Here is a 14,679-nt window from a genome sequence, read left to right as displayed (position 1 = left end):
TAGACACAGAAAAACGAAAATCATGGGAGAGAGAAAGTGGGTGATTGTTTAATTTAAAATTCAAATTTTCTGTGTCCGTATCTCTCTTAAAATGACATAACTTTCTGTTATTTAAAATGACAAACACTTTAGTCAAGATATAAATAACTCAAAAAATAAAAACTTACAAAGAAACAAAAAACTGTTTTTTTCTACTTTATTACTTGTGTCATGTTATGTGGTATTTCTTTTTTTATATATACAAATCCTAATTACCTTTTTGAGGTGAATCAGCTTTCAGTGTTTTTACAAACTTTAATTTTTTGAATCGGTTATGGAACTAATCCTAGGGTTTAGTCATAATTAAAACTCTTTCTCCCCAAAGATATATTTGGTGGGATGATATTCTTCTTTTATATTTTTTTTTTTGATAAACAATCTTCTTTTATTACTCAATATCAAATTTTATTAAATGTGTTTAAAATTTATTTAGTATTCTTTTGTTTGATTTTTTTTTCAAATTAAATCATAAATTAGTAAAGTATCGAAAAAAAGTCATAAATTAATACTCACTTAATCATAATTACTTTTTTTTTTGGTAAACTAATTTCATTTCTTTTTCTTTAAATCTTAAATTGATGTAATTGTATTATATATTATTTTATTTTAATCTTAATTACTCATTTTTTTCACAATCCTCTTTTGGATTTTTTAGGGTGTGCATAACAATTATTCTGTTCCTTGGCACTGTTTCTGAAAAGAAATAATTATTTCCTATTTCTGTGCCTTTGAACAATTTTTGAGAAAAAAAATGTGTTTGATAACATATTTTATTTTTATTCCGAGAACGAGAATTGCATTTGATAACAAAATAAATAATAGAATAAAAAATCATTCTTATTAAACATAACTTTTTTTTGGATCATCACTTTTGTTATGGACCTGACAAAGGCCCGTATTCTAGAAGGACCAATAAAGGACAGCACAAAAGGAAGGGAATCTTCTATTGATGACAATCCTATCTAGACAGCTAAGCAGTTGGACTTGGGCCCCCAATATTCCTAAGAGGCCCAGAATTACACTACATGAGGTAACCCATCTATAAATACAGGGTTAAACCAATAAGGTACACACACTCTCTAAACCCTCTCTCTTAGCTTGTCACTATGCACACATCTCACGCCTTGACTATCTCGATATTATTGTGCGCAGTGATCAGCCTACCATCAAAGGTATCTCATTCATAGATACCTAAGAGAGGGCACATAGATCCTACATAAAATATACCAGCCACCGGCTGGACACCTTTGTCTTTCAGACAGAACAACTTTCCTTTTCATATGGTGTGGCGGCGGCGATGGTAGTGGTGCTGGCGATATCAATGGCATTGTGGTGGTGGAAATGATGGTGGCAACGGTGGCAATAGTGGTAATGGCATGGTAGAGGCGGCGACGACGGAGGTAATGGTGACAATGGCGGTGGTGACGGTAGTAGCTGCGGCGATGGTGGTTGTGATGACAGTGATAATGGTGGTGACGGTAGTAGCTGCGGCGATGGTGGTGGTGATGGCAGTGATAATGGTGGTGACAGTGATGGTAATGGTGGTGGTGGTGATGATGGTGGTGGCAGTGACAACAGTGAGTGCAGCGATGGTGGTGACGGTAGTAGCTGCGGCGATGGTGGTGGTGATGGCAGTGATAATGGTGGTGACGGTAGTAGCTGCGGCGATGGTGGTGGTGATGGCAGTGATAATGGTGGTGACGGTAGTAGCTGCGGCGATGGTGGTGGTGATGGCAGTGATAATGGTGGTGACGGTAGTAGCTGCGACGATGGTGGTGGTGATGGCAGTGATAATGGTGGTGACAGTGATGGTAATGGTGGTGGTGGTGATGATGATGGTGGCAGTGACAACAGTGAGTGCAGCGATGGTGGTGACGGTAGTAGCTACGGCGATGGTGGTGGTGATGGCAGTGATAATGGTGGTGACAGTGTGAGTGCAGCGATGATGGTGATAATAGTGGTGATGGTGACGACATGTGGGTGGTGGCGGTGGCGGTGGCAATGACGTGATAACAGTTGTGGTGGCAGCGATGGTGGTGATGACGACAGTGACTGAGAGGATGGTGGTGATGATGACATGGCGGTGGCGGTGGCAGTGGCATGATAGTGGTAGTGGTGGCGGCGATGGTAGTGACAGCAGTGTCTACGACAATGGTGATGGAGATGACATGATGGCGGCAGTAGTGATGGCAATGGCTACGATGATGGTAGTGGTAGAAGTTGGTGACAGTGGTAGTGATAATGGTGGTGGCAGTGGTGGTGATGGTAATGGTGGAGAGTAATTGAGAGAGATAAGTCTTTCTCATTTTGTGCACAGGAACAAAAAACAGAAAAAAATTTATTCTTTTTTCTTTTCCCCAGCACAAAAAAAATGATTTATCTCGGGAACAAAAAACTAAACTGATTTTACCAAATGAACTTTCTATCCATTTCTATTTCCGGGAGCAGAAATTAAAAAAAAAATTGATTATGGGAAGGTTCTCATGCACACCTTTAATTAACCAGAAGTCCAGAATCAATCTTTTCTTAATTAATGATAATAGGATTCTTTAATTTCAATATAATTCATTCTTTTAGTTTCATTATTTTTCCTTATTTTAATTTAATTTATTGTTCTGAGTTATATTACATTCCTTTTTCATATGTTTTTATATATATATATATATTCATATATTATTTTAATATTTCTATAGTGAATATAGATAAATTATCAACATTCATTCTCAAAATGATGTAATTTTAAGCTGAAAAATTAAAAAATTATAATGAGAAAGACTATTATGACACTGAAATAAATTATAATTACAAGAATATCTTGATTTTTGCCCTAAAATGATATCGTTTTGAGCTCAATGGAGATAAATTATCTACATTGAATGTAAAAAGTGAACCCTATATATATTATAATTGTGTTAACTTATATGATTGAGACACATATTTAGAAATAAAAAATGTTTATTATTCATCGCTACTTACTCCAAGAAGAAAATTTCAAATTTATAACGTTTTTAATATATCAAATGTTTTTATTTAGTAATATATATATATATATATATATGTGTGTGTGGGAAAAATATTTCTCAAGCAGCTTGAGATAAGTTTATCTCCGGCTACTACAAAACTACGTCGTTTTATTTATTTATTTTCTTATATTAATTGATTCACCTTTGAATGATTATGATTCCCTTTTTTTTTTCTTCCTTTATCACCATTGATCCATCTTTGTATGATTATGATTTAGTAGCCGGAGATAAGATTATCTCAAGCAGCTTGAGAAACGATAAGCCCTATATATACTTATATATATATATATATATATATGGGAAAAACACTTCTCATGTTGTGACACTTCAATTTGTATGCAATTTTTTTTATTTTATTTTTAATAAACGTGGGGCCCACTATTACTTGAGTTACAACATGAGAAAATCAAAACCCTATATATATATATATAGTTATGTTTATCTCGTTTTACATGGGTTGGGTCCCACAATTCTTTTTTCTCTTTCCTCTTACCTGTGGGTCTCACTTATAATTTTATTTCTACAACATGAGATAAGGATTTTCCTACAACATAAAAAAATTATTTCCTATATATATATATATATATATATAGGATTTATTATTTATTATGTCACTGGATGGTCAAGTCAATATTAAAATACGTCGTTTTATTTATTTATTTCCTTATATTTATTGATTTACCTTTGAATGGTTATGATTTTCTTTTTCTCTCTCTTCCTTTATCACCATTGATTCACTTTTATACGGTTATAATTTAGTGATTGGACAAAAGCTTATATTTAGTGACTTGACATTCATCAAACCCACACACACACACACACACACACATATATACAAGTGTCAAATTTCAAAAATTTGACACCTCATCTGATAGTTTTTAGATTAAAAAAGATCAACGACTCTGGTTTGTAAGCATCTGGAACCATTGATCTTTTTTGATCTAATGACTATCAGATGAGGTGTCAATTTTGAAATTTGACACTGGTGTCAAAAGATCCTACCTCATATATATGTGTGTATCATAGTTATCAGTATCGTATGATACACGATACAATATGATTCACAAGTCCAGTGATACGTATCGTTGGGTGTATCAGAAAGGGGTTTGTATCGAATGATACGATATTGTATCATACGATACGAAACGATACGTGTATCATACGACACAAAAATTTAATCAATTTTTTTTATTTTAATATGAAAAAAGATTTGATTTGTGATTTAAATTCAAAAATCAATCTGATAAATCCGTATTAATAAAGAAAATAATAAAGCCAACATGATAGATAAAAGTGACATCATCATACAAGAAGTCAAGAACAAGATAATGTCAGCAAGCTTGATAAACGAAATGATATTGCCAACAAGAATGACAAGAAAAAAGGACCTCAGAAGAAATAAGATATGAGTCAAATAATTACCCTAATGAAGAGGATGATGGATTATATGTCATTGATAGATGTTGATACTGATAGTAATGATAATATTAATCTTAATGATTGGTGAATAGGAAAATAATTGATTTGCATTTTAGTTACTTAGTATTTTGCTTATTGGATCCTTTTTGGAATTTGGATTTATATCATATCAATTATATTATATATTTTTAAAATTAATTTTTTATTATATTTCTGTATCTTATATTGATATGATTCTCCATACATGATACAAAAAATCAGTACATATTGCGATTCAACAATCTTGATATATATATATATATATATAATATATATATATATATATATATATATATATATATATATATATATATATATATATATAGGGTAAAGGATTTCTCCAGTCACCGGAGATAAAATTATCTCCAGTGAGCTCAAAATGACGTCGTTTTGGGGCAGAAATTAAAGTTTTTTTTGTAATTATAATATAGTGCAGGGTTATATTAGTCTTTATCATTATAATTTTTTAATCTTATAACTCCAAAATGATGTCGTTTTGAGTTCACAGAAGATAACCTTATCTCCGGTGACTGGAGAAATACTTTTCCCATATATATATATATATATATATATATATATATGTATAGTAAAAAGACATATAAGACACTATAAGTTATTATAATATACCAATAAAAATAAGGGGCAATATATACTTATCACCAAAAAAGTTTATCACCTTTACAACCAACCTAATCAGCGTTGTATTTCGTCAATCTGACGGTTATAATTTATTAGGAATTAATAATTATTAATAATGTGATAAAATATTTTCAATAAATTATAACCGTTAGATTGACGGAAATCAATGGTGATTAGATTAGTTATAAACTTTTTTAGTGGTAAGTATATCCTTTCCCAAAAAATATTATGAAATATTTATGATATATTAAAGAATTTTAAATTATTATTAACACAAAAGTAAATGATAAAATATAACAAGTAAGAAAATAATTTCAAATAAATTATATAAGATATGGTCATATTATAATAATTTTAAATTTTAATTAATAAAAAAAATGATCTTTGGTTTTGGTAAATTAAAAAAGTTTTGCTCCACACCAAAAAAAAAAAGTTTTGCTAAATTTTAAAGAAGTTTTAAATTTTAAATTTCAAATATTTTTTAGTATAAGATTAAGAAGTTTTGCTTCCTGTATCAACTGTTGATTTTCGTCTATGTAATAGTTATACTTTATTTAGAATTATTAATTAATTGATTGATGTAATTCAATAAATTATAACTGTTACATAGATAGAAATCAACGTCTGAGATACAAAGTAAGACAAAGTCTTATATCAAAATCAAATTCTTTCATATGAGATATTCTAAGTTATATTAAAATATAATTAAAAATTTTTGCTTACCAAAAAAAAAATAATTAAAACTTTTTAAGATATCTTTGTATATATATAGTAACAAATATCTTCGATTCCCGCTGAATGCATTATTGGGGAGGGGGCTGAACCTTTAGCCATCACTGTTCCCCCGCACTCCGGATTAGTCCCATAGCCGACTCAAAGAGTCGAAGCTCGTGGGGATACCGGAGGGAGCCAACTCGTCTCAAAGAGATAATTAGGGTTGGGTAACTCCAAAAAAAAAAAACAAATATCTATTGTAAAAGATGATGTTATCTCCACATAGGAAGAAGAAGAATAAATAATAGAGTATCTGCACCAAATTATTTGATTGTATTCTAATTTTTCTTCTTTTTAAAACTGTTTTGTATAATTATTAATGAAATAACTATTTTCTATAAATTTAATTTTAAAAATTAAAAAATAGTTATAATTTTCCAAATTTAACAAATCTTATCAAACATGTTTTTGTTTTTTTATTTTTTCTGAAAATAAAAAAACTGGCCCAAAGTTTTGCAATCGGAGGGTTAATTTCGGCATTTGACAAATCGAAACACACTCTTCGCCTTCTTCAAGGTAACCTATCCTTAACATCAAACCCTGTCTCCTCCTATGTCCCATCCCTCCCCTTCTTCAACCCAATCCTCAAATCTCTCAATCTCTTATCGAAACCCTAATTTCCCCTTTTTTTAACCCCATCTTTGATTTTTGACCAGTCTCGTAAAGTTTGAAACTTTTATGATTTCCCAGCTTTGCGTTTGAAATTCATTGTCCTTGTGAATCAGGGGCTTTGTCGATTGATCCGGTGCACGCGGGTCTATGGCGAACGGTACGGATTCGGAGCGGTTCGTGGTGCTTTCTGGGGTCCGGACGGGTCTCAAGAGAGAGTTTGCCTTCGCCATGAAGGCTCAGTCTGAGATCTGTGGCTCTCTCGGTCGAACCCGGTCCGGCAAGAACCGGAATGTGGTTCAAGTTCTGGACCGTCCGGTTCGAAAGAGGTCCAGAGAGTCCGGTTCATTGGAGGCCAAGAACGATAACCCGAATGGTCTGGTTAAGACTGATGAGTATGTGGGTGATGCTATGAGCGAGGAGGAGGCAAAAAGTGACGTGGTGGACCTTGAGGAACCCAAAAACCAAGTAGAAGAATCGCAGGAAAAGAGGGAAGAACTCGAGGGTGAAGCTCCAATGGGGGCTTCTGAAGAGGAACAGAAGAGTGATGATGATGTTGTGGTTGAAAGAGGGAGCGAGGATGAACCTAAAACTGGTAATCTATTGGAGTGTTCGAAGGAAGAGGTAATGGATGCAATGGCACGAGAGGGAGAGACATGTTCTCTTAAGGAAGAAGGGGTTATTGGCAATGATTGCAAGGTGAAGGGTGCTTCTGTTGTGAAGCTGCCAAGGAGGTTCACGCGATCAACACTGAAGGAAAAGGTGACAAATGATGAAAAGGTGGCAAATGATGAGGGAGATGGTAGTGGCAAAGGTGTTGAAAATGGTGATGGTGTTAAGAAGGATATTGAGGTTGGCTTGGTAATCAAAACCCCAGCTCAAGTAAAAAAGTCAAAGACTTCTACCGGGAAGAAGTTCCCTACGAAGCTGAAGGACCTTCTAGCCACAGGGATTCTTGAGGGACTATCTGTGAATTATATCCGCGGCGTGAAGGTATTGTCTTATTTTCTTGTTATAGTTCTTTTGAGCTGAAGTGCTTGTTGTGATGCGTTTGAAAATTTTGCAGGCACGAAGGCCTGGTGAAACAGGGCTTAGGGGAGTGATTAGTGGCAATGGGATTGTGTGCTATTGTGAAAATTGTAATGGGGTTGAGGTAAGTAAATGCAGATATATTTTATTTTTCAGTATTCAGTGTCATGTAAAATCTCATGCCTTAGTAATTTATTTATTTTTTAATTTTTGCTGAATGTAGGTTGTGACACCCACTGTGTTTGAACTGCATGCTGGTAGTTCAAACAAACGCCCCCCAGAGTACATTTACCTTGAGAATGGGAATACTCTCCGTGAAATCATGAATACGTGTTTGAATGTTCCGGTAGATACCATGGAGGAAGCTGTCCAAAAGGTCCTTGGTGGCTTCACTATGAAGAAATCTAACTTTTGTTTTAGATGCAGAGGTTTGAAAGTCGCTTGTTTCATTTCTCATCCTTTGTTGATGTGTTAGACAGTTTAAAAGTAATTTTGTAATGTGTTGTGTACTTTTGAAGTTGACAATGTTGTGTCAAGACTATTATGCATTTCATGCATGGAGCTGAAGAATTGTCAGCCTAGCCCCGCTCAAACACCTGAGACTAGCAATAGCTGTGATTCAGTAGCTGTTCAGTCCAGGTATCTTTTTTGTTTGTTTCATAATTATAATTACTACATCTCGTGGTTCTCTGTTAGATTTCAAGTTAAGCACGTTCCTCATAGACCATTTAACATATGCTGGATGATAATTTTGACATGTTATGATATGCAATATAGCTTTTGGTGTAGCTTTACATTAATAGTGAGCTCCTAAAGTAATACTACAGAGCTTGGTGATAGTAACATACTCATGTTGGAAACTTGGAATTCACAATGGAGTTTATTTTCCTTATGCTAGAGAACAGAGAGTATATTAATTGTTTGTTTACTTACATGTTGGCAAGTTGTTTGGTTTTGTTGCATTGACAATTTATGTTCACTCGTACAATTTTCATGTGTACCAAACTACCAAAGGAATAGAGTGCAGACTTGTATTTTGGTTCACGCACACACATGAGTGTATATATGAGGGAGGTTATACTCTCAACTTTTTTTTTTTCCTTACCACCTTTTACAGCCAGTTTGTTAAGATTAGATCGAAATCAAATTAACGGTTCTCACTTGATATCATTTTGTAATCGTTAATTTGATTTTGATCCAACAATAGCGAAAAGGGTTGTAAGCAAAAAGTTGTTAGTATAATCTCCTCCTCTCTCTCTCTCTCTCTCTATCTATATGTCTGTGAGTGACTTGCTATGGGAAGTATTACAAAAGTTAACTCGGATTTCTGCTTCTCATTTTGGTCATGATGATGTAACATCCACTTTCTGACTATTTCAGATCCCCAGAACCTGTTGTGATTCCGAAATCATTAAACAATGGAATGAAGCACAGCACATCTCATGGTAAGAGTCAGGGAAGACTAACTAGGAAGTAAGTATGTTTTGTTGCACATATCTAAACCACTTGCTTCAATTAGAAGTATATTTTTGTGCATGTATCAACATATTATGTTTTAGTCTTATCAGAGATATAATTTTTCCCCTCTGTTTTTAAAATTTGAAAGGGATCTACGCTTGCATAAGTTGGTCTTTGATGAAGAAGTGTTGCCAGATGGAACTGAAGTAGCATACTATGCTCGTGGCAAGGTTGCCTTGATAGTGACTCGTTCTTATTTACCTATATTTATCGCTTTTAACATTCCTGATTGTTTTTTTGTTGAGTGGGCAGCAACTATTGGTTGGTTACAAAATTGGATTTGCAATTCATTGTAGCTGCTGTGACTGTGAGGTACTTTTCCTTATGATGTAGTACACGTTGTCCCAAGCATAATCTTTAACCAGACATTTGACAAATTTTTTTTGGATGAGCAGGTTAGCCCTTCTCAGTTTGAAGCACATGCTGGTTGGGCGTCACGACGGAAACCGTGAGTTTCTGTTTAAATTGTATTACTGGATGTTGGTCACTTGATATTCCTGCTTTATGCATTTAGCTTTGCAATAAAAGGCTAATTATACGATGGGTTTTATATATATATTTTTTATTATTTCTTTCTTTCTTAATCTCCTCCCTCCTCCCCAAATTTCTAAGGTCTCCGTGGGTATGCTGCTCAAAAATTGTAGTATGGTGTTTTGGGAACTGAACAATGTTTTAATGTTGAGTATTCTTTTTTGCAGTTACCTGCACATATACACATCTAATGGAGTCTCACTCCACGAGTTGTCCATCTCTCTATCAAAAGAGCGGAGGTTTTCTACCAGTGATAATGATGATCTATGCACTATATGTCAAGATGGAGGGGATCTTTTGTGTTGTGATGGATGCCCAAGAGCTTTCCACATTGGTAAAGTCTTGCTTACTTTTTTTATTTATTTCAATAAACTACTCTGTATCTCAATGCTATTTATGTGCCTATAGAAGAACTGTTTGCAGCTGACCTCATGCTTACTATTATCATGTGTTTCGCATAAAGCATATTTTTGCTTCCATGTAAAACATGGAGTCGGTCTTGTATGTCATCACATCATCTTTAGTGTTCGCATATTTTATGGTGTAGCTTGGATGAGAGCCAGAATAACAAGTTTTAGTCATCACCAATTGCAGATTGTGTTCCTCTTCCATGTATTCCAAGTGGTACCTGGTATTGTAAATATTGTCAGAATGTATTCCAGAAGGACAAGTATGTGCAGCATAATGCAAATGCTGTGGCAGCTGGAAGGATTGCAGGCATTGATCCTTTAGAACAGATAAACCAGAGATGCATTCGTATTGTCAAAACTCATGAGGTTGAGAATGGTGGATGTGCATTGTGCAGGTAATATCTTGTCATTTTTGTGAGCAAGCTATTATATTGTGAAGTAACATATATTATTTTTTATCTTTTATTCCTATGGCCCTTTTGAACTTGATCAGCACTAAAAAATTTATAGCGGATATATTAATGATATTTATTACTGTCTTATGGCATACTCCTTTTGACCTTAATTTATTCCTACACGTGTTTCTCTATCTCTGGTACAAATTTCTTTAGATTTGTCTTTTCTTGGTCAAGGTTGTTGAATCGTAATACGTATCGTGAATTATATCGAATCGTAAGATACAGAAACATAATAAAAATTAATTTAAAAGTATATAATATCATATAAATCTAAAGTTCAAACCAGTTATTCTCCAAATTATATCTTTATTTACTTTTTTCAATTAATAGAAACTTTTCAATTTTTGTTGATATGAAAATTGCCAATTTTGGTTTGATGATTTTCGTATCGTATGATATACGATTCGATACTATATCGTACGATATAGCGATGCACGGTCCAATACAAGACCCTTCCGACACAACCAACTTATACGTATCGCGGAGATTCTGAATCATAATCGCGTATTGTGTGATACTAACAACTATGTTCTTGATTTAATGTTTCAGGAGCCAAGATTTCAGCAAAACCTTTGGTCCTCGAACAGTAATTATTTGTGATCAGGTATGACTTCATGGGAATCATTGATTGTCATGCCATGTTTTAAGTCCTATATGTATTTGATTAAATTACTGATTGATTTGTCCTTGCAGTGTGAGAGGGAATATCATGTTGGGTGTTTGAAGGAGCATAACATGCAGAACCTAGAGGTACCCCCTTTTTTTTGTGATTTTAAATTTGTTTTTTTTTTTTTTTTTTTTCATTAATACAAGGAATTTTTTTGGGATGTTACGTACCAGGAATTACCTGAAGGGAATTGGTTCTGCTGCTCAGAGTGTGATAAAATTTATACTGCTCTGCTGAGTTTGGTGGCCCGTGGGGAAGAGAATCTTCCCGATTCCCTCCTAAGTCTGATTAAAAGGAAGCATGACGAAAAATGTTTAGAAGCTGGGTCTGATCTTGATATAAAATGGAGGGTTCTGAACTGGAGATCGTTTTCTTCTGATGAGACTAGGCAATTGCTTTCAAAGGCTGTTGCTATCTTCCATGTGAGCATATTTTTATACCTGTATTATTTGTTTTTTAATTTTTGTTCTGTTACACTATAAGTAATGAAATTAAAACCATAACATTATATGTATAGCTTGAGAGATTTGATCCAATTGCTTGAGAGATTTTATTCAGAATTTGATTCTGTGTTTTCTAGGAGCGGTTTGATCCAATAGTTGATTCGTCTTCAGGCCTTGATTTCATTCCGGCAATGCTTTATGGGTAAGCAGCATTTGCTTCTTTTTGTACTATAGATTTTCTTTATGACATTTCTGGACATGTGAATGGAATTTACTTTTTGTTGGCTGGATTTCCATAGAAGGAACATCAAGGGTCAAGATTTTGGCGGAATGTACTGCGCATTGCTCACTGTCAAGTAAGGCTAAGGGTGGAGTCCCTGTGCTAAGTGAATATTTTTTTTGAAGGGATACTTGATTTTGATGTGTATTTTATGTTTTTGCAGCCAAGTGGTTGTGTCCGCGGGATTATTTCGTGTTTTTGGGCCAGAAGTAGCAGAGCTTCCCTTAGTGGCAACAATTACCGATTCCCAAGGACAGGTTGACTTTTCTTCAGAAATGAATATACACCTTTCTAACTTGTGCTTTTAAATTTGAGGAATTAATTTAAGTCAATTAGGTGGTGTTTGGTTGGAAGCTTTTTAGGGGATATCTATCTTTCTCAAGTATGGCTTTTAGAAACACCATGTTTGTTTCAACGTTTTTTACCAAAAACCCATCTATCCAATTTGTCTGGATTTATGAGAAACATAGATATCCGCACTGTTTAGAAACCCAATTTGAAGGTGAGATTTTTCGGAAAACTGGTTATCTGGCTTTTAATGCACTGTTGATTTCATAAAGTTACCTAATTTTTCCAGTAAAGTTTTTCCCCACCAAACAACTTTTTTTTACATTTTTCTACCTATCTCACTTTATCTATCTTTCCAATCATTTCTCTATCTATCTCATTTCCCTACTATTTCAAAAAAATTTCCTCAACCAAACGCCCCCTTTAAGGTCATGTGACAATATTCCTATTGAAAATGTTATGTTTTTTTTTTTTTTTTTTTGCAGGGTTACTTCCAGTCCCTATTTTCTTGCATTGAGAGACTCCTTGGATCTTTGAAAGTGAGAAATTTTGTCCTACCAGCTGCTAGTGTAGCTGAATCCATATGGACCAGTAAATTTGGGTTTACAAAGCTAGACAAAGATGTGGTGTGTAACTTTTTTTATCTTTGCTTTGGAGTTTCATTTGGTTACTTGTCGTTAAACTAACTACGATTCTCATCACAGATAAACAAATATAAGAGAGCTTATCACATGATGGTATTTCAAGGGACCTCGTTACTAGAGAAGCCAGTTCCTGCACTCTAAAAGTACTTTTCACCTGGAGTGTGTAAAATTTTGGGGGATGTCTCATTTGTTTTTGGGTACTAAGCAGAACACACTCCTTGAATGAATGTACAGGATTTATGTTTGGTGTACAGAAAAGCAATCACTCCTCTGCGGTAGCTGTCAATATTTTTTGTAGTACAGAAATTAATGGAGGGGTTGGATTTGAAGGTAGAGGAAACTAGGACATATCAGATTTTGAGAAACTTACAAATTTTGATGCTAAATTCATTTTTTAGTTGTAAAATTGGTTTGCACTTGATTCTAATTTGGTACCATGTTTTAGACGTTTCTTTAGATAATTACATCTGCACTCCTTTAATCAGCTCTAAAATATTTTGTGCGTTATTAGTTTTTCATTCTTTTAGTTGACCTCAATTGAACATAATGGATTTTTTTTATAAACAAAAAAATAAAAAATGCTTCTCTGTTCTCTTTAGGTAGACAAAATAAAATCCGTACATGGTTGGTAGAATTGGAACGAGAGAATGAGAATAATTTTTTCAGCAATTTGGGGTGAAAAATTATCTGTTTAACAATTCTATAGATTAAGGTCAGTAAAATGTGGTGGCATTGATGACTGTGTTTAACAATTTTAGAAAGACAATGCTAATTGTTGTTTTTTTAATTTTTATAGTATTAATTATGCTTGAGCTTATATTTTTATCTTTTAGATAATTTGAAAGTAGTGACGCTAACGCACTAATTTTATTAGTCGATAGGATAAGAGAAACAAAATGGATGAAAAAAATAGGAACAATAAACATGTATATGGAAGTAATTTTTATTCAATTTGTATGAAATTGTATTATCAATATATTCATTTAATTTGCATGTTTATCAATATTATCATACTATTTAATTATGCATAATTATAATATCGAAAGATTGGGATTAACATGAAGATGACGAATGTTGCATAATTCAAAATGCCTGATCCTATATTTTTAATCTATATTTAAAATTCAAGTACCCTTACCCTCAAGCAATTAATATTGTAATTAATTTTGCTTGAGTTTTTTTTTTTTTTTTTTGGTATGCATTTTGCTTGAGTTTAATTTGATCAATTCTTCTTAAGATTATTATATTATTTAATTATGCATTATAATATTATTAAATTTTTTAATTTTAATTCATGTAATTATATTAAAAAGTATTTAGATTATTATCTATGCTAAGAGAAAATTTCTCTTATTCCAAATATAAACATTGTTGGGCATGTGAGGTTCAATTTTTGATATCGACCAATTGCCACCTCACAACCATTGTTGCCGGACCTCAGTCATCCATTACTGTACTACTATCCATCTATTAGCTACCACCATCACCATTGGTTATCACCATAAACTACTAGCCACCACCGTCACCCCCACAATCGGTTAGTCCCCAACAATTGCAACCAGTCGATGCCACCGCCATCACCATTATAATTGCCACTGCCATCGACCAGCCACCACCACCCTTAGCCATTAGACATCAACCATTATTGTCACCATTAGCCATCATTGCCACTTCCACCAAGCCAGTCACTGGTGGAGGCGTAGAGCCACGTTGGCTCCAGCCAAAGGCACTGACTATTTTTAAAAATTAGCCACGTTTTAGATGTGGATAAATAACTATAGTTAGGTTGCATCACCTGAAAGTGATAGAATTTAGTGTTTAGCATCGACTAATTTTTTTTAGCACGAGCTGAGCAGTTTTGCTAGCTCC

The 14,679-nt window shown here is 33.8% G+C and overlaps 1 protein-coding gene across 1 annotated transcript; it reads left to right on the top strand.

Moving 5' to 3' along the window:
- The first annotated feature begins 6,454 nt into the window (after nucleotides 1-6,454).
- LOC133314115 (uncharacterized) lies at nucleotides 6,455-13,282 on the top strand. Its single transcript, XM_061515556.1, has 18 exons — nucleotides 6,455-7,535; nucleotides 7,609-7,695; nucleotides 7,795-7,999; nucleotides 8,090-8,210; nucleotides 8,952-9,044; nucleotides 9,178-9,259; nucleotides 9,342-9,401; nucleotides 9,485-9,537; nucleotides 9,788-9,954; nucleotides 10,215-10,425; nucleotides 11,038-11,092; nucleotides 11,182-11,238; nucleotides 11,329-11,577; nucleotides 11,736-11,800; nucleotides 11,898-11,954; nucleotides 12,042-12,135; nucleotides 12,652-12,792; nucleotides 12,871-13,282. The coding sequence occupies exons 1-18, from the start codon at nucleotides 6,693-6,695 to the stop codon at nucleotides 12,949-12,951; spliced, it is 2,721 nt and encodes a 906-aa protein (XP_061371540.1). The 5' UTR covers nucleotides 6,455-6,692; the 3' UTR covers nucleotides 12,952-13,282.
- Nucleotides 13,283-14,679: the final 1,397 nt, after the last annotated feature.

Source organism: Gastrolobium bilobum, unplaced genomic scaffold (assembly GCF_033153095.1).
Source record: "Gastrolobium bilobum isolate Gb01-03AN ecotype WA unplaced genomic scaffold, APGP_CSIRO_Gbil_v1 utg3818, whole genome shotgun sequence".
Lineage (NCBI taxonomy): Eukaryota > Viridiplantae > Streptophyta > Magnoliopsida > Fabales > Fabaceae > Gastrolobium > Gastrolobium bilobum.
Note: the sequence above shows the minus strand (reverse complement) of the source record. Positions and strands in the feature narration are given on the sequence as shown.